This window comes from Hyaena hyaena, unplaced genomic scaffold (assembly GCF_003009895.1).
Source record: "Hyaena hyaena isolate Hyena2069 unplaced genomic scaffold, ASM300989v1 scaffold_46, whole genome shotgun sequence".
Taxonomy (NCBI): Eukaryota; Metazoa; Chordata; class Mammalia; order Carnivora; family Hyaenidae; genus Hyaena; species Hyaena hyaena.
Window position 1 is genome coordinate 4,485,101 of NW_024080678.1, and position 19,664 is coordinate 4,504,764.

At 51.5% G+C, this 19,664-nt stretch overlaps 1 protein-coding gene across 1 annotated transcript in view; it reads left to right on the top strand.

The window, feature by feature from the left end:
- The first annotated feature begins 1,315 nt into the window (after positions 1-1,315).
- NUAK1 (NUAK family kinase 1) overlaps positions 1,316-19,664 on the top strand; it is a 69,641-nt gene continuing 51,292 nt past the window's right edge. Inside the window, exon 1 of the mRNA XM_039230413.1 lies at positions 1,316-1,844. Within this exon, the coding sequence (XP_039086344.1) occupies positions 1,587-1,844 (258 nt within the window). The 5' untranslated portion in view covers positions 1,316-1,586. The remainder of the gene's footprint in view (positions 1,845-19,664) is intronic.

Consider the following 19,664-nt stretch of genomic DNA (forward strand, 5'->3'; position numbering starts at 1 on the left):
CCCCAGTCTGGTACACTGGTATATACATATACCACCATTATACATATAATAATTCCCCAGGACCTCTTTTTCTCTTGCCTCGCAGCTTCTTAGGAGAAGGGGTGTGTGTGTGGGGGGTGCAGCTTCATCGCTCTGGGACCCCGCTCCCCCCGACCGTCGGCCTGCGGGGTACAGTCACCGTTACCATCTCCAAGATCTGGCCCTTTCAGTTAGAGGAAAACTCCCAAGGCCCAAGGGGGCGAAGAGGCCTGCGGGGCGCCTCTTGCTCAGAGGGCTCCGGCCCCGTTCTGTCTGAGGTCCCCGGTTCGCCCACCTCCGAAGGCCGCCTTTGCCCGCAGGGTGGGCGCCTGGCTCGGTCCTGGCGCCCCTGGCGCCCCGCCTCTTCTTCCACGCCCCCAACTGTCTTCCCTTCCCAGGCGGCGGGAGCCCCGGCTGGTGTCGGAGAGCAGGCAGTCCGGCGGCGGGCCCCCGGTTCAGCCTCCCGGCCTCCCTTCCTCCCCGACTCCGCCTTTCCTCGGCGAGGGCGCGGGGCCGGGGTCGAGGCGCCCCCCTCTTGGGCAGCCGCCGCAGCCGGAGGAGGGGGCCTCGGAGGCGGGGTGCCAGCCCCCGCGGGGCGGGAGGGGTGCGCACTGCGGCGGAGGGGCCGTGACTCACCGCCTGTAACCCAACACCCGCGCTGCTCCCCTCCCCCAGCCTCTCCTCCGTCTCCGGCCTGGCGGCCGCGGCGACACCTCAAAGAAAATGAAGGGGCGCCCGGGCCCGTGGCGCCCCCGGCCGGATCGCGAGCGGGTCCCGGGGGCCTCCGACTCGGGGCGCTCCCGCTTCCCCGGTCCCGGGGCTCGGCGAGCCGCCGCCGCCGCCGCGGCCCCGGCGCCGGCAGGCGGGGAGGCCGAGCGGCCAGGGCGCGAGGCGGCGGCGGCGGCGGGCGCGGGCTGTGCGTAGCTGTGGCGGGCGAGCCCGGGGAGGGGGCGCGGGGGCTCGGAAGCCCCCGGGCCCCGGCCCGGCCGAGCGAGGACAAAGCTCCCTGGCCGCCGCTGCGGCCTACCCCGCGCGGCACAAAGGGCGAGTCGCGACACGCACCCATCCCCCTCCCAGCTCGGGTGGCCCCGGGCCCCGGGCGGCGGCGGGGAGGTGGGGAAGCCCCGGCCACGCCGCCCCTCGCTCCCCTCCCCCGGGGCCGGCCGAGCGCGCCGCCCCCGCCCCCGCCCCGTCTGCGCGTCCTCCCGGGGAGGGGTCGGGGGGCGCGGCGCCCCACATAACACTCCCCCTCTTGCGTTCGGAGCCACCCCTCTCCCCTCCCTCCTGCAAACACCGCCGCCTCCCCTGCCACCGCCGCCACCTCGCCTGACGCTCCGCAGCTCGCCGCGGCCGGGGGGCGGTGCGCGGACCGTGCGCGCCGGGGGCGCTAGATGTGCCGTCGCCGCCGCCGCCAGTGACCGCGCCGCAGACCGAGCGGGATCCGGCCGCCTCCCCGATGCTGCGGGGGCGACCTTGAGCGCGCCCCGGCTTCCTCGGCGGGGACCCCGACACCGCGAGCGCCGTGCCCGGTCCTGCCCTCTCCAGCCCGGCTAGCCCCGCGTTCCGACATGGAGGGGGCCGCTGCGCCCGCGCCCGGGGACGGCCCCGACTTGCGGCCGGGGGCGCCGGGCTCTTCCCCGGAGGTGGTGGCGGGGGCAGCCGCAGCCCCTGCGGTGGCGGCGGCCGCGGAGCCCAGGAAGCCGCACGGGGTGAAGCGGCATCACCACAAGCACAACTTGAAGCACCGCTATGAACTGCAGGAGACCCTGGGCAAAGGCACCTACGGCAAAGTCAAGAGGGCCACCGAGAGGTTTTCGGGCCGAGTGGTGAGTGGGGGCAGCCCCGGGGGGCGCGGGCGGGACGCGGCTGCCGACCCGGAGCGCTCGGGGCGGGGGTCTCGGGCACCGAGACTCTCTTTTCGGAGAGGGGCTTCCCGGGAACCCCCAGACAGACTCATTCTCTCCCCAGCTCCCCGTGGTTCAGGCGTGTCTCTCTCTCGAAACACTTGTTACATCCTGTCTGCGCATATTTTGGGGGTTTTTCTCCCAGCAGCAAAGTAGTGTTTATGATTTGCAAACACTTTGCAACGTTGGGACCGTGGAGGTCTCCCTCGCGGGCACGCATTCAGACCCAGCCCTGGAATGCCTCGCTGCTCTAACTCCGAACAGACCCGCATCCTCAGCGGGGAGGTGGCCCCCCAAGCCCTGTGTCCTGTCGATGAATGCGAACCCCCACTGCCACTGCCACTCCCCATCACCCTGGTGCTGCTGTAGCTGCAAGGGAGGGCGGACTCCTGCCTATTTTTCTGTTTGTTTGTTTTTAAGAGGGAAGGTCTGGGAGCAGAAGTTGAAGGCTGCTGCATGCCTGCGCCGTGGTGACAGTTTGCCTCCCGCTTCTGGGTGGACTGAAATGCCCAGGGCACGGGTAGCCACCCCGATGCTGAGTTGCAGCCGACTCCATTGCCTTTCAGGTCCTGGTAGCAGGGCTACTGACTTGCGTTAGGGGTCTGGCGCAGCAGCCCCACTCTTTGTGACAGCTGAAACCCTTCCTGGGTCCCGGGCCCATTTGGAGCGCCTTGAGTGCCTTGGGGTCTCTGCGTTGTCCTGAACTTGGTTTGTTGTCGTTTTTCCTTTCTGCAGAACAGGCCCTTGAAATCCACACCGCTTGTGGCTAGAGGGTTGGGTTCAAAGAGACTGTTGCAGAAAGATTTTGTGCGGTGTGTGGCAGAAAATTAACATGGTTCTTTGATTTGAAGCATATCAGATGTATTTTAATCGATTTAAGGCCAAAGTCGGGAACTAATTATGATACTCCTTGTGTGCGCTTTTCGGCGAGTTTTGGGGCCCAGAGTTGCTTATAAACTTAACAGATGACTACAGGGAAAAAGCAAAATGAACTGTCGAATGAAGCGGTAGGTTGATGTTGGTATTTTTCTTTTCAATCCGTACAGGAACAGTTCTGGGCGGAGGAGGGGGTACCAGTCAGAAAGTTCAGCCCCTAAATTCTCAAATATTTGGATACTTGGATAACTCCCCCATCCTAAGCTTCACGGTTTGGGTTGATCCAACTGTATTCTATAACTTAAAAAAAAAAAAAAGAGTCTATTATAGGTTAATTGGAAATTTGAGACATTGTGCATTGTGTTTTAAAAGGCGTCCCCAATAAACATATCCTACAGCCAGCAAGGGGTTCAGAATTCATTCTGGGCAGGTGCCACTTTTTTGTAGGTTGAAAATTCTAAAGAGACGGTTGTAAAGATGTCCTTTGAGGAACGCACTTTCAGGTTGGTGGAAGAAGAGGCTGAGAAACGTGCACTTCATTCATGCTTTTCTTCTGAGGTGATATTCCCCAGGCTGGATGTTGAATAAGCAAGAACTAAGCCTCGCTCCTTGCTCGTGTTGTCTTAATAGCTGTTGAAGAATCGCGCTGGGAAGTTGGAAAGCGGAATAATGAAAAACAGACGTGGCTGGAGCTGCAGGTTGGAGATGTGAGCCTGTGAGGGGTTGAGTGGTAAGGGTGTGTCTGGGGACACAGAAGCCCGAATGCTGGGGAGCTGCCGCTGTTTGAAAGAATGAAATCTCGTCTTATAGCAGACACCTTTCTGAGCTTCCCTGGGGCCTCCTGTCAGGCATTCATCTTGTTGCCTGATCCGTAGACGAGACTAGAGTGAAAGGGATTGCATCAGTAGACGCGCGCCTGCCTTTCTCTTTTGGTGGGTGTCTTTCCCTTTATTTGCAGAAACTGTGAACATTCCGTCGGGATTTAGTCGAACGGCCAGTAGGGGGCGCCCTGAGAACGGGAGAGGCTCCTTTCTTAGCCGGGAAGACCAGTCCTGCTCTGTTATTGTCCAGCCCTGGTTGTTTCCCATTGTGCTATTAATTTCAGCTAAATCTCTTGTTTTACTAAAAAATTATGTGAAGATTTTGAGTCCGGTAGCAGATCCCGGCTCAGAAGCTGGAAATCCTCAAACTGCTTTCTATTTCATAGATAAGCTTAGAATGTTAGCAGAATCATGTGGTAAGAACCTTGCATTAACCAGATGGGAAAACTGAGGCTGGGTGATGGGAAGGCCTCCTTGGCCCCGAGTCCTCCCCCTGCTGAGCACAGTGCTCACAGATGGTGTAAGAACTTAAGTGAGAAACAGGAATTGTCAGGTGGAAAATTCCCTATGCCTGGCCGAACAGAAAGTAAAACAAACACACAAAAAAACTGGTCAGCAAGTCGCTTTCGCCTGTACAGTGCTTGGTGACTCAGAATCTGTCAAGAGCAGCAAGAAATTTTTATCTGCAGTGTGGACTTGGAGTTTGCTTCTGGTTCTAAGGATGCTCTAAATGTCTACACCTTGCTTTTGGGGGTGTGGTTGAAGAAAGCCGAGAGAGCACTGTCTCAGGTCTGCCTTTCAGTCTTCGGGTAGCATCTGAAGTGCTGTTTTATTTTCATTCGGACCCACGTCCTCTCAAGGGGAGTGGGGGCTTGAACCTGCTTTGCAAGAGTGAGTAGCTGGTGTCCCGGGAGGGAGATACTCTGGAATCAGGGCTCCTATGGGAAGCAGCTCTGAAGCAGAGAAGTCTTTAAAAATGAAAATGTTGTGGCTTCTAATTGCACTAATCTAATCTGGAAGGGCCTTCTGAATCAAATGGAGCACCGCACAACACCATCTCCTACGTTCTGCGAAAGCCACTTCCGAAGAGAGTTGCAGGATTCAGAGCTCGGGGTGGCCCGCCCGGCCTGGCCTGGTCCAGCCATGCTCCCTGCTGATTCCCAAATGTGGTTTGTGGCCACTGCCTGAGGGTGTCCATGACCCAAGGGCTCCAAGTGGCTTGTTCCAGAGATGAACACATCCGACAAGGAAGCGCTCTCGCACAAGGGCTGGCCAACATCCAGATCCTGACTTTTTGCCAGCTCTGTGACCTTGTGCCGGCTATGTAACTTTGAAACCTCAGCTTCCTCATCTGTAAAATGGGCTGCCATGAGTACCAGTTTCATGGACCTGTCGTAATAATTGAATAAAATCATCTATTGAAAGCCTTAAAAAGGGAAATTCACCAATTTAGTTCCTTCCTTTAGCAGATTCTTTTTTCTCCTCATCTCACGTGAACTTTCATTTAGATTTTAAGACCGTCAGAGAGTCATGGCCCTTTGGACAAATTAGTCTTGTATCTCTCAGAGAGTGGTAGGAAAATAGTCGACTTCTCAGGTTAATTAGGGAATGCAAGGTGAACACAAAAGTGTGCCCATAAGAAGCCGAGACAATTAGCCAGATTGTGATAGGATCTGAATGCGTTTCTACAGCCTTGAATTTGGGCTTTGTTTCTTGCACAACTTTTGTTTTGATACAGTTCGGGGCAGGGCTGCTGAGTGGAGCCCTGTGGCATAACACGGCATGCATTTTTTCTGAGCCAAACTGCCTGGACCTTCAGGCTGCTCAGACTATTGCCAAAAAAACCCAAACCCAAAAACAAACAACATTTTGAGGAGAGGTGTCATGTGAGTACCTCACCATCAAGGGCCAAGTTCAACTTTCCCTCTGCACCAGGTTATCTCTCCTGAGCGGTCCATTGTGTGGTGTGAGCAGGGGGTGAGGTCTCTGGGAGGGGTCTGGCATGGGAGTGGCGGGTCAGTGGGCAGAGTGTGGCTGTCACATGGGAGTGGCTGGGGTACCATATGGCAACTATGGTCCAAACCTGGTTTCAAGGAGTAAAGGGACATTGGCAAACGTGCAGTCCAAACTTCTCCCCTTGGAGATGGGAAAAATAAGGCACAGAAGTGTTAAGTGACTTCTCTGCAGCTGCACAGCCAGGAAGTAACCGAGCTAGGTGTAACAAATCCGATTCTCAGTTTGGTATCATTCCATCACTTGTTTAATAAGCCTTTACTAGAGCAAGATGTGATACTCGCTCCTAAAGAGCTCATAGTCCAGTGGCAAAGATAATATGTCCTTACAGATTTTGAGCTAATTCTGTGCAGTTCAACCAAGATTTATTACCATCTCCCCTGGGTTTCTCTCTGTGTGCACTGTTGGGACACAGGCATGATGGAGACCCACCGGGCTACCCATCTGGTGGAAGAGGCAGTGAGCAGTCACTAGGTCTGAGACCTCTTTTGTGTAGGACTGGATTATATCAGGTGATTTTCACGTTGAAATGTAGCTCACTGAAGCTTAGTACATTCAGCTGAGTTCAATCCTGGACAGGAACACCCCCTCTGCCTATTGCCAATGCTACTATGATTACTCCTGGCTGATATTTTTGAAAGCTTGGGGTGTGACATGCTGTGCTAACTGCCTTACAGACATTTCCTTTCATCTAACCCTCGCAACAACGCTGAGAGGTGCGCACTCTAGCCAGACCCATTTAACAGATTGGGAAAATGATGTTTAGGGAAGTTAGGTAACTTGCCCAGGGTCATACAGCTAAAGATGTCAAGTAGTTTGTTTCGAAACCCACCGCTGCTACAGGAATGGAGAACCTTATTTATGTTGCACAATGCACAGCCTCTGGATTTGGGCGTGGTTCTTTGCTCACGGTGTCAGAAGACCAGCCATGGGGTGTTTCTTTTCCCGGGGGTGGGGGTGGGGGTTTCTCTGTGCTGTTCCGGAAGGAGCCGTGGCATAGTGGAGGATTGGCCAGGGCAGTTGATGTTGAAGATGACCCTTGATTTGGGTTTCAGAAGACTGAGATGCAGCGACTTTCAGGCAAAGGGGGATTTTGGGGTGAACAGGCCGTTTTGCTTAGGATGCAGCGTTTGTGCTGGGAGGCAGCGGGAGGCAAGATTGACAAGATAGGTTGGGGGTAGCAATAATAATATTTGATCATAGTAATAGCAGCTAATACTTTCTGAGTGCATGGGCCAGATACATTGCCACGTACATATTAACTGATTTAATTCTCATAATGAGCCTGTCATCATACCATTTTCTAGACAAAGAAACTTAGTCAGTGACTGTGAAGGTCACACGCAGCAGCAGGGCCAGAGTTTGGGCCCAGGCAGTGTGAATGCAGAGACCTTGACCGAATCTCTTCCCCTAGGTGGGCTGAGCTGGGTTCTGGTCACAGCGGGGCTCTGAGCCCAGCAGTCTGGTGTGCTGGCTTGGAGCGGGGAGGGTAGCCTGGAGGTTTTCGCAACAACTGAGGTATGAGAAGATAAGGATCGGAACCGCGTTAATATGTCTGCTTCTGGCACACTGTCTGCTTCTTGGGCCATGAGTCAAGTCAGGGAGCTCTCTACCTGGACACACACTGAGTTCTTTGTTCCTTGAGTAGCCTCCAATTCTGGAATCCCTCGCCGGTCCAGAGAGGTCAGCTGGTTCACCTCCCTGCCTGCAGATAGAAATGTACCCACATCACACGGGACATCTCACATCCTTCTGGGAAGCAGCAGAAGAGGAGGATTGGGGCAAAGTATCTTGTCTGTTGGACAGCCCTGTCTTATTAGCTCCTGTCACTGCCTCCCATAGTGCCAAGCACATAGTCAGTCCTCAACAAAGTCTTGTAGGATGGAACTGAAGTGAATGCCTTGAGCAAGGGAGGATCTTAGGAGATGGAAAGGCTGTAGGTCATTGTCTGACCTCCAGGAGCTTTCTGATTTGCTGGGAACTAAAAAAAAACAATGGCTGGAAATGAATGGCCGGTTACACAGCAAAGTCTGCAAAGTCAGGCCGACCATTCTCTGCACGGATTCCCTTTCTGTTACATGTGCTCATGCACTCGTTAGGGAGAGAGACGTCCGTCCGGGGCTTGTCGGCTTCCTGGCCATGGCTTCCTGTCCTCAGTGGCTCTGGAGTCAGACAGCCTAAGTCTCATTTGTCTTTCCCACATGAAAGTCCTGGAGCATCTGTAAGTTATGATTTGTGAAGTATCTGTTTTAAAGCAGAATGCATTTATCATCGCGCTGGCCCAGACGACACTACACAGTATAGGAATGAGAGGATCCCAGGCCCCAGCATAGGAGGGGCTCGGCCAGATGACCCACCCGTGAGCCGCGTCTGGCTGTATTGATAACATTCTCTGGAAGCAGCCCAGGAGCAGCCAGATGTTGACTTCACAGCGGGGCCCTTCGGTAAACTTCTAACTGCATTTTAAAATGGGGATGGGCAGGTCCACTCATCGGCCTCCCCGGGAGAGATGCAAACATGGGCTCGAATGTCCCCAGGGGTGTGATCCAGAAGAGCCCTAAGGAAGAGCAGCCCAAATGTCCATCAGCTGATGAACGGATAAATGAAATGTGGTGTATTCTTTTTCTTTATGGAATATTGTATCTGATCCATTCCATAATTGCATTTATGGAATACTTATGGGTTATTACTCAGCCGTAAAAAGGAATGAAATGCTGAAACGTGCCATAATGCGGATGAGCCTTGGAAACGTTATGCTCAGTGAATGAAGCCAGTCACAACAGATCATATACGGCATGATCCCGTTTCTGTGAAATGTCCTGAAGAGGCCAAACCGTAGAGATGGAAAGTAGATGGGTGGGTGCTTAGGGCTTGAGAGGGTTGGGAGGAAATGGAGAGTAGCTGTTCATGAGCATTGGGTTTCTCTCTTGAGTAATGAGATTGTCCTAAAATTATGACAGTTGCACAAATCTGGGCATATTATACCGAAGGTCCCTGAATTGTACATTTCAAACGGGTGAAATTTGGTATGAACATTATATCTCAATGAAGCTATCATTAAAGAAACAAAACAGCAACAAAGCAGGGGCTCCAGGGAGTGGGCGGGGAGTAAGGGAGGAGGGCGGAGGCCCATAAACGTCAGGCCGTCAAGATCCCAATCTGTGGGTCCACAGAACTCTCATGCCGATGTTGTGCAAGAAGTAGGAAGCAGTGGCCTGTGTGGCAGGCTGCAGCCAGAACACCCGGAGCCACATTCCATCATACCACCCGACAATTGTGTGACATTAGTGACAATTGTTACTATTCTCCTTGAGGCCTCTGTTTTCTCACCTGGGGCTTATGATGGCTCTTATCCTCCAGACTGTTGAGAAGCTGCAAGAAGGTGATGTGATGTGGCCGAGCCTTTAGCCCCGTGCCTCGCACGGAGCAGATGCACAGAGGCATAGCGGGTGCATCTGGGGCTATTGCTGCCCTAAAAGGGGACATTGTCTGAATTAGAAAACGGTCTCCTCTCGGCAAGTGAATATGAAAAGGCTCCCCTCCCGGCCTGAAGCAGCCCCCAGACTGGTGGCTCTAGGAGAACTGGTCGCCCTTCACTTGACCCTCCGCCACTGAGCGCCCTGCACATCCGTACCTGGCAGACCTGGCGGGTGGCTTCAGTGTTCTCCTTGTTAGCCACCACTCATCACTGCTCTGTGGCTGAATGTGATCTTCAGGCACGCCATAGTAAAAACACATAATAAAGACACAACATATGTTGGGGGTTGACATACCTTCTTTTCCTTTTAGTCTAGCGGTAAAGCAGATGTGTTGAATGAGCACGTACTAAGCATTCAGGACTGTTGGCGATTTCAGAGGAGGATATGACCAGTCCTGCCACCGAGATCCTGAGAACTTAGTTGGGGCGTGTGAGTAATACATCTGGAATAATCTGGGAACATGCAAGGTAGTGTATCAAAGAGGTGCAGAGGAAGAAATCGTGGCTGTAGGATCAGATGGACTTGGGATTCAAAGTCAGCTGGAGGATCCCGAGCAAGCCGCATGTTGTCTCTGAACTTCTGTTTCCTCGTCTAGGAAGTACGGTTGCCAGCATCCTACCAAGTGGGGTTGGTAGGAGAGAGAGGATTTGGAAGCTTTGGATGCACAACCTGGCGCCTAGCAGGCTCTTGAAAACAAGAGCTGGTGTCACTATTTTGGTGAGAAGGACCTCATAGGGTACCTGGTGGTCTTCTTATCTTGGATCCTGACTCTCTCTGCTTAAAACCCGGCCATGGGTTGCGTGGGGACTAAACATGGAATTTGCCACGTCCTTCAAGGCTCCTACCTGGGTGTCCAGACTCCCATTTCCTTATTCCTCTGCCTCGGCCCTTTGTCCGTTTCCTTCAGAACATGTAAACTATGGGGAGCCTGGGTGGCTCAGTCGGTTAAGTGTCTGACTCTTGATTTCTGCTCAGGTTATGATCTCACCGTTTGTGGGTTTGAGCCCCCCGTCAGGCTCTTCACTGACAGCATGGAGCTTGCTTGGGATTCTCTCTCTCTCTCTCTCTCTCTATCTCTCTCTCCACCCTTCTCTCTGTCCCTCTCTTGTGGGCATGCTCTCTCTCAAAATAAATAAATATTTTTTAAAAAAAAAAGAACATATAAACTGTGTGGGTTTGATGATTTGTCTGTGTATGCCCTCCTCTTTCTCCCCCATTAGAAGGGAAGCAGGGGTGCGTTCTGACCTGTGGCCTGGTGCCCTTCCTATAGTAGGTGCTCAGTGAGAATGAATGAATGAATGAATGGGGAGTGCAGCAGCAATCCTGAGAAGGGGGGCTCTGTGACCATGGGAGGCAGCAGGAAAGGTCTCTTGGGTCCCCACCCTCTTCCTTTTCTGGGTCACCATCCTCCTCACCACTGTGTGGACAGGTGTGGAGAGCCTAGCATTATCAAGTAGGTGCCTCTCTATTGCAGCTCTGCACCCCTGCTGGAGAAGGGGAGGGGGGGAGACTTTCCCACCCTGGGCAGCTGCCCCTCCCCCCTGCCTCCTTGGGCTGCTCCCACACTTTCCCATCTTTCCAAGAGACCCCAGCCCCCCATCTGAGAAGCCCTGGTGATCAGCTCTGCAGAGGAGGCAAGTTTTAGATGCAAAGTGCATTTGCAAGATTTGCAAAACATTTTCTCCCTGGGTTGTAAATCAAGGGCTTTAAGAATTGTAAACCGGCTGGAGTGCAGAGTTAATGTATGTCTGGAAAAAAACACCATCATGATTTGCCTTGTGAACTCAAGAGGAGAATTCCACGTCGCTTACTTTCATCAGAGATACCGAGACAGCATGAAGTTTCCCGGGGAAGGTGTTGCTCGGAGGCATCTGTGGTAGGGTTCCCCTTCCGTGGGAGCGAAGGGGGGCAGCTGGGTTCCAGTGTCTGAGAGCCCTAGGGCAATTTCCCAGGGTGAAGGAGGGAGTTGCTTCTTTGTGTTAGAATTTCCTAAGGGCTCCCTCTCCTCCCCATTCCCTCTGTTTGTGTCAAGCTCCTCATATTCAGGTGACTCCAAAGCCACCAAGACCTCTGATTGCTGCAGGTCTGGAATCCTTGCTGGCCATTGCCTTCCCACCATGAATTGGGCTCAACTCAGGTATGATTTGCTTGACTGCCAGGGGACATGACTGCCAGGGGACACTCTTGCGTCTTCTACAGGACGGTGAAAAGGAAGTGGACGATCCAGTCTCTGGATCTGAAAGGGGGCATGGGGGTGGCGTGGGTTTGAGAGCCTGCTTGAACCTCCTGTGTAACCTTGAAATGGTCAGCTTGGCTCAGTGTCTCCATCTGTGACATGGGAGTGGCTGTGAGGATAAATGGGCCGTGTGTCGAGGTCTTGGAAAAGTGTGTGGTCCACAATAAACACTCCTTAAGTGTTGTTCTTGGAAGGAGCCCTCCTGGGAAAGGCAGGCCAGGGTGTTGGCTGTCCTTGGCCCCTGGGCAGCCTGGGTGCTGTGTGTCGCTTGAAGTAGCTACCTTAGTGTTGAACCCGTTTCTTTACCTGCAAATCGAGGGGCTGAGACAGATTGTTCCCAGGCTCTCAGGAGGAGAAAGCTGGGATTCACTGAAGGGCATTGGTAAAATGTAGATTTCATTTCCTGTTGCTTGGTTTTTGGCCAAACGGACTCCTTGCTGCAGGGGAAGGGAAGTCTCTTTATTTCTCAAAACTCTTTTCCGGTTGTCTGGTGCAGGCTTTGACAAGTGTAAGGAGAGTCTTCCCGTGTGGAGGTCATTACCTTCCCCGTTCTCTGGTCCCGTCAGATCTGTATACATTCTCCTTCAGCTCAAGGCAGGCACTGCTTTTTCAAGCATGTCTGCGAGGTGGGTTCTGTGCTAGATTCTGTGTGAGATAGAAAATTCTCACCTTCAAAGAACCTATCAGTTTTCTCATGTGGAAAACGGGATGGTAATAGTAGAACATACCTCCTAGGTGGATAATTACCTTGTAATGGTTCTTAGCAGAGTTGAAAGTGAACTTCTCCTTCATCTAGCAGAAGTGGTGGGAGGGAAGAGGCTCACATCCGTTGACTAGGTGAGCTCCGAGCCCAGCATGTAGATATGTTTGAATGGAAAGGCAAGGCAAGGATGTGCTTGCTCTAGGGAGAACCCCAGCTTGCATTTTCTTCCTGATCCTACGATATCTGTGTGACAGGCAGAATCAAATGGGACGTCCAGGGGACGCCTGGGTGGCTCAGGCGGTTAAGCGTCCGACTCTTGATTCTCTGCTCAGGTTGTGATCTCGCAGTTCGTGAGTTCCAGCTCCATGTTGGGCTCTGTACTGACAGTGCAGAGCCTGCTTGGGTTTCTCTTTCTCTCCTTCTCTTTCTGCCTCTCTCTCTCTCTCTCTCTCTCTCTCAAAATAAGTAAATAAACTTAAAAAAAGAAAGTGACGTTGAGGGAGGGGACAAGTTTGTGAATGGGCATGCAAGCAGCTGATAGCAGAAATCCTAGAGAGGGGAGGAATTAAATGGAAATCTCCACTGAGTCTCATCCACCTTCTCGAATGTGTAGGAAGGTCCAAAGCAGATGGAGGGTCCGTTCCCTAACAGTATTAATAGCAGGAACATTTACTGAGTGACAGGTTTGTGCCAGGCACTACTATGAGTATTTTACATGCCTTCTCTCCCCTCCTCTAGCATGTTCATTTTGCAGATGGGGAAGAAGAGTCTTAGAAACATCAAATGACTTGGGGCGCCTGGGTGGCTCAGTCAGTTGAGCGTCTGACTTTGGCTCAGGTTATGATCTCATGGTTCATGGGTTCGAGCCCCGTGTCGGGCTCTGTGCTGACAGCTAGCTCAGAGCCTGGATCCTGTTTCAGATTCTGTGTCTCCCTCTCTCTCTGACCCTCCTCTGCTCATGCTATCTCTCTCTCTCTCAGAAATAAATAAAACATTAAAAAAAAAAATAAAAGAAACATCAAATGACTTGCCCAAAGTCTCAGAGCTGGGATGTAGGGCAGGGCTATCTGACTTCAGAGTCATGGTCATAATCACTGGGTTCCCTGGCCTTTCATGGGTATGGGACCTTGGAAGCTTCTGGAGCCTTCTGCTCTGTTTTTTTATTACCCCCCCCCCCACAGTGGATGGTGAACACCCACTGAACCCAGGCTCAGAGCAGTGGCCTCCAAGCTTGTGAACATGGTAGCTAGAGGAACTTTCTTCCATGATCTCGGTTGTCTTTCTCGTTTATGTTCTCCGGGTGCCTAGTTCAGGGCCTCACACACAAGAATGCAACACATGCTTGCCGAATGGCTTGGGGGTGTTATGAGTCAGTGCATAGTGTCAGGAGTCTTGGGGTCTGTCCCATTCTTGCCACAACTGGAGCAGTGTGACCTGGGGCAAGATCTGTCCCTGCTGCAGGTGCACCTAAATTGTGTGTAAGATGAGGGTTCTGGGACAGACTTTTGTGTCAGGATTCGTTATTCGTCGAGGGCCAGCTGTGTGTCAGCCACTGCTCTGCTCTGGGTGATAGAGAGTGCGGTCAGAGAATGGGGTTCCTGCTCTCCCGGAGCCCCCTTCCCAGTCTCTTCCAGAGTCTGCCTCCGGTGAGTCTGTGTCTTGTGCCCACATCGTCTGAAGTGGCAGTCACCGAGGCTTCCTTGTTAGTCTTCCCTCGCTAGAATGCAGGCTCTGCCAGGGCAGGAGGTTTTCGTCGGTTTTGCTTACCCGTGTATCCCGAACACCTAGCCCAGTGCCTGGCGAGTAAACGTCTGTGATGTGCACGCACACACGCGTGCCTGAATGAATGATTCAGATCTCTCTCTTGCTACTAAAATCTCTGCATGTGAAAGTTCTGAAGCTAACGCCCAAGAAGAAAATTAAGGCACAGAAGCACCATGTTCCAGGAAAGACTCCGTCTCTATAAAAACAAGATGCAGCCGAGGTTGGGAAAGCAGGTTTATTATCTCTGCTAGCTGTGGGATTAGGGAGTCAGGCAGGATTCCGCCATTTGTCATCTGGTGATGCTTTTTGCAAACCACAGAGAAAACAAAACAAAAACAAAAACGCTGCCCCTCCGCCCCCCAACCCCCCGCCACCCCGCATGCCTTCTTTATTTCAAGCAGAAAACGCACTTGCTTCTTAAAACAGCTCACGAAGGAAAAAATTATAACAAATATCTTGCATTTCTCTGGTGGCGGCACAGCCTGAATTCCTTTCAGCCCTACAATGAGTTCTAATTTTATGAAATGTTTGGATTAGCCACCAATTTTCCGGTGGAATTTAGGAGGCTTGACTTCGTCCTTATTCTTGAAGCGGAGAAATCTCATAAAATCCGCGCAGTGTCTTGGCCCCAGTGGGACGTTCCAGCCAAGGACAGAATGACCGACCGACAACAGAGTGACGGGTGGAGAGAGATCTCTCTGGCAGCTGTGGGCAGGCTTTGCGGGCGGTGGTGTGTTTCTGAACCGCAGACTCTGGGGTTTGGCTGGGCTGCATACCTCTTCCAACTGATCATGGGCTATAAAAATTCCAGCCTGAGCACAATGCCTTGTACCTGACCTTGTTCCTTCAATTCTTGGAGCCAGGGAACATTAGGGCATCTGGTAATTGGGTGAGAGGCATTTGATAACACATGGTGCTCTAGGCGCCCACCCCGCCTCCCCGCCTCCTAGTACATACTGCCTGTGTTATCATTTCCCGTTTACATTTCTTGTCCTGCCTCTAGACCTGCACTGTCTAATTAGGACACACGTGGCTGTTAAAATTAATTACAATTAAAATGAAAATTTCAGTTCCTTAGTCACACGAGCCACCTTTTAAGTGCCTGATAACCCTTTGTGGCCAGTGCCTGCCATTGGACAGTGCTCAAAATGTTTTTTTTTGAGCACATCATCATAGAAATTCTGAAGGGCAGCACTGCTCTAGATGCGGAGTTTAATGAGAGCAGCATGGGGGCGCCCCGATGGCTCAGTCGGTTAAGCGTCCGACTTTGGCTCAGGTCATGATCTCATGGTTCGTGAGTTCAAGCCCTGCATTGGGATCTGTGTTGACAGCTTGGAGCCTGGAGCCTGCTTTGGATTCTGTGTCTCCCTTTCTCTCTGCCCCTCTCTTGCTAATGCTCGTGCGCACTCTCTCTCTCAAAAATAAATAAATGTTAAAAAAAAAATGAGAGCAGCGTGCCACCCCTTACTTGGTGTTATTAGCTCCATACGCAGTGCTTGTCACTGTAATTATCTGTGAGCAACCTCATTCATCATGTTTTCTGTATCTTGGGTCTAGAACACTGCCTGGTATGTTGTAAGCACCCAGTAAAGATTTTTAGAATGAAGCATTGCTTTGCATGTGTTAACCTACACATAGTGGGACTTCAAATAATTGAACCAACACTTAAGAGAGGTGTAACCATTGAGTGGATTCACCTGGTATTTGTTGAGCAGGTTCTGTGTATCAGGCATTGTGGGAGGCTTCGGTGGGAGGAGGGATACAGACTCGGATCCTCTAGCTTAGCCAATCCAGTGGTTCTTTAATTTGCAGTGTCATGTGAATCTCCTGGGTGTGCTTGTCGAAATGCACATCCTTGGCATCTACCCCAGAGAGTCAGATCTAGCATGGCTGGGGTGGGACTCTGGGGGACCCGGGAATGAATCTTCAGCATTTTAACCCAGCAGCTCAGGCGAACGGGATGGGGCTGGTTCGTGGTCTCTACTTTGAAAAACACAGCTCTGGATAATGGGTAGCTAGTTGCTGTATTCATCTGGATACACCGCCCCACTTTCTTCAGTGCACACCTTCTCGTGTCATAACCAAGTGCCCTGAGACCTTTGGGTTCTTATATTGGGCCTGAAGCTTGAGGTCTCTTTGCCTGATAGCCTCCCATTGGATAATAATGATGGCAAACAATTACATAGCAGCGATCGTGCCCGGCTGTAGCTTAAGCATATTAAATCGCTGACCTAAATTCATCCCCGTGGTGACTCTAAGAGGTGTACACCGTGACCTTTCCCATTTTACAGTGGTTAGACCGAGGGACAGAAAATTAAGTCCTTGCCCACATTTGTGGTCCTCGTAGGTGGGATTCAGACCCTGAAAGTCTGTGACACTGTTGCTCACAATCACTGGGCTTTGAGCACCTGCCTCCTGAATGTTGAATGGGTCTTTATATCCTTTTCTGCCAGTTGCTTGGAATCAAAGTTCAGGTGTGTTTATGAAATACCTGTTGAGGGGATTAACATGTGTGGGTATCATGAGCTCTGTTGAGCTACAATTCCCATTCCTGGTCTCAAGGAGCAGAAGTAACTCATTCATTTGGCAGATACTCCCTTGAGCCCACTACGTGCCAGCCCTGCACGGTGCTGCAGGTGTAAGAGACTTGCACCTGACCTAACAGGGGACACGGGGGACAGGCAGGGGCTTCCTGAGAAAGTGTCACACCCGGGATAGGTTTTCTTCTGGACAGAGAAGGCAAAGCAGATCCTACAAACTATGTGTTCCCTCTAGTTTTGCCGCTTGTGATTCCCAGTTTTTTACATAGTTCCACTATATGCCTGTTTCACCTGGTAGGGATTCTGTGCGTACGTGCGTTTGTGTGTGTGTGTGTGTGTGTGTGTGTGTGTGTGTGTGTGTGTGTGTGTGTGAAATAGGGGCCTTTTCCTCACCATTTTTAACCACTTAGAAATTCAGGAAACCCCTTAGGGTGGGGAACGGCCCAGAATTCTTGACTCACTTGTGAGAATCTTGAAAGATAGACACTTAGATAGAAAGATAGACACAGGCACTCCATATGCATCTCCTGTAAGACTGAAGGAGGGCAGCTGACAGGTGTCTTCTTTCGCAGCAGCTTTGTCATGGGGTGATGTTAACTACCAATTTGCGGTTAAAGAAGTTGATGATCAGAAACAGTAGCTGATCTGCCCACGGGGGTCAAGGAAGCACCTGGGTTAACTCTGGTCCATCCGACTCTGCTGAGGGCAATTCCCACTATACCACTTGTTCTCAGTCCTGGCTGCGCAGTAGTATAACCTTTCGAAAGTTCTCTGGAGATGGGGCCCGGGCATCAGCACTTTTGAACAGTTCCCCAAGGTCACCGTCATGCACTGTGTTGAGAGCCCGTGGCCGGCGCATGCTGACTGCAGAGAGACAGTCTGCACTCCTGAGAGGACGCCCCCATCAGCGCCTGGCCAAGTGGGCACCTTCCCCACAAGAAGGCAAGTCCCCTCCCTGAGCCTTTCCCCCCGGTATGCTCTCTCCAGGGAGCACTGGTGTGTCCGAGGCCATCCCACTGGACCTGGGCCGGGACCTTTTGCTCTGTTGCATCAGAGGCTGCCCGTAAATCGGCAGCTGGCTTGTTTTCTTTCTAGGCCCCAGTTGTAGCGACCTTTGTGTGTCTGTTTATTTCAGGGAAATAAGTCCATGCTGCAAAATCGATTCCCTGGGGGCTACAGAAGTACATTTGGAGGGATTTCTTTTAGTGGGGTGACCTGAAATGTCCTCTTGAAAGAGGCCACAGCTGGTCCCCTTCTCCCAGCCCCTTCTCCCTCTACCCTCTGACCTTGTCCTCTCGACCTCTCAAGATTTTGAAGGTTTCACTGTAATTTTCTTACACATATCTCTGCGTAAGGCCTATTTGTTGACAATAATAATAAAAGTAATTTGGAGCACTTAGCATCATTGAGCACACTGCTGGGCATTTTCTCTGTGTTATTGTATTTTGCCTTTTCTTGGCAGTGAGAGAGTAAAATCTGCCATCTGGGGCTTTTTATCCCTAGAATGGAAGGGCTTATAATCACGTCACGATTTGCTGGCCTTGTTGGAGGATGAGGAGTTCCATGGACTATAGAGGCCGCCATATTGGGGTAGTCATCTTGGCGGGGATGACAGTGGGGAATTGGCTTAACAGAGGGTGTAGGGGGAGCAGAGGGAGTCCCTGGTGTCCAACCGGCCCTCAGTCCCAGTCAAAGAAATGGAGGATACGGGTCAATCTGATGCACTGGGTAAGTGGACATACTAAACCACCAGAGAGAAATCTTAGTGTATTTTTGCAGGTAATTGAAGCTCATCCATTGAAGAGCCAAGCTTTTAAAAAAATTATAGCCATTTATGATGGAAATCTTTTGTGCTTTCTTTCCTTCTTAAAACAAAGTACCTTGAAAGTTAGACCTTTTTTTCCCCTCCATATCTTTGGGGAACTTCTCCTAAATGATCTTCAGAACTTTATTTTGGAATTCTCGTGTCTGCAATTTGTAGTTTGTCTGGCTTCTCCCTCATCAGCTTTCATTGCTTTTTGTGACCTTTTTAAATGATAAAATTCTTCTTTCCCTATAGAAAAAATAATGCGTGCCCAATACTGAAAGCTCAGACGACACAGACAAGTTAAAGCTGAAAGGCAACGTTAGTAATCCTGTCTTGATTCTATCAGTGGGGCTGCCTCTGGCGGCTTTCTACTTCCATTTTTCCACTTCCCCAAAGATTTGCTGTGACCACGCTTGTTATAAATATTAGTAGGAAAATTGTGGGTTACCATCTGTGGGGGCTCAGTGCATGGATTCGATGACATTTCTTGGGTGGCTTTCCTAAGGGTTTATTTCCCTTCCTCGTATAATCTTCACAGCTGAACAGGCCCTGAGAGTGACTTTTGTGAACTTCCGTTTTCTCATGTGACAGGATGAACCATCGTGGGGGGCGTAGGGCTGGCCTGGGTCACCCAGGGAGCACGTGGCCAAGCTGGGTCCAGGACATTTTCCATTTCACCATGTCTTCCCTGTGTTTTAGAGTGTGGGTTAAGGGAGAAGTGGCGTTGGAATGAAGGAGATACTGCTGTATTTGAATAACTAACGCCAGGAAAAGACCTTACCTTTACCTCAAGGGTGCTCCAAGGACAGCTTTTTACACTTCTTTTCCGCGGGAGTAAGAAGCAGAACGTGGCATCCTGTTCGGCACACCAGACCCCCTCTCTGTTTGAACATCAGTCTTAGATTAATACCGAGATGGACTCAGAAACACACTTGAAAGCAACTTGCATTATTATCCATACATAGCTTACATTTTATGACCTGCTTAAAGACGCAGGGAGTGTAAATCTTGGGGAAGACTGTCTTATTTACTTGTTCGTCTTTTCTGCAGATGGGATGCTTGCATCAGACCCGGGCTGGCCTCAGATGTCTGATCCAGGACATTTTAGCTGAACTGTATGAGTCCATTAAACAAATGTAAGGGTTTTTGGGAAAGAAGGGCTGTGTCTCAAACCAAATGTTTTACATAGAGAACATCTGGGGAATATTGGTATTTGTGTGTACAGTACATCAGAAAGCAGCTTGGTGGGGTTCAGCTGGGATGTTTCTGGCCTGTGGTTGCTGGATTTGACAGTTTTGTTGTAAGGGAAAAGTTCTTATGAAGTGCTGCCATAAAGGCGAGGCTCGCTCCAGGAAGGGCTGTCCTCGCTTAGCCGCGCACTCAAGTTGTTCTGATTACTCCCTGGCCGGCTCGTCCACGAAATCTGAACAGTCTGATATCCGAGCTAGTTCTCCCCAAGGCCGAACCTCTGGAGAAGGGAGAGTCACAATGCCAGGCCTCAGG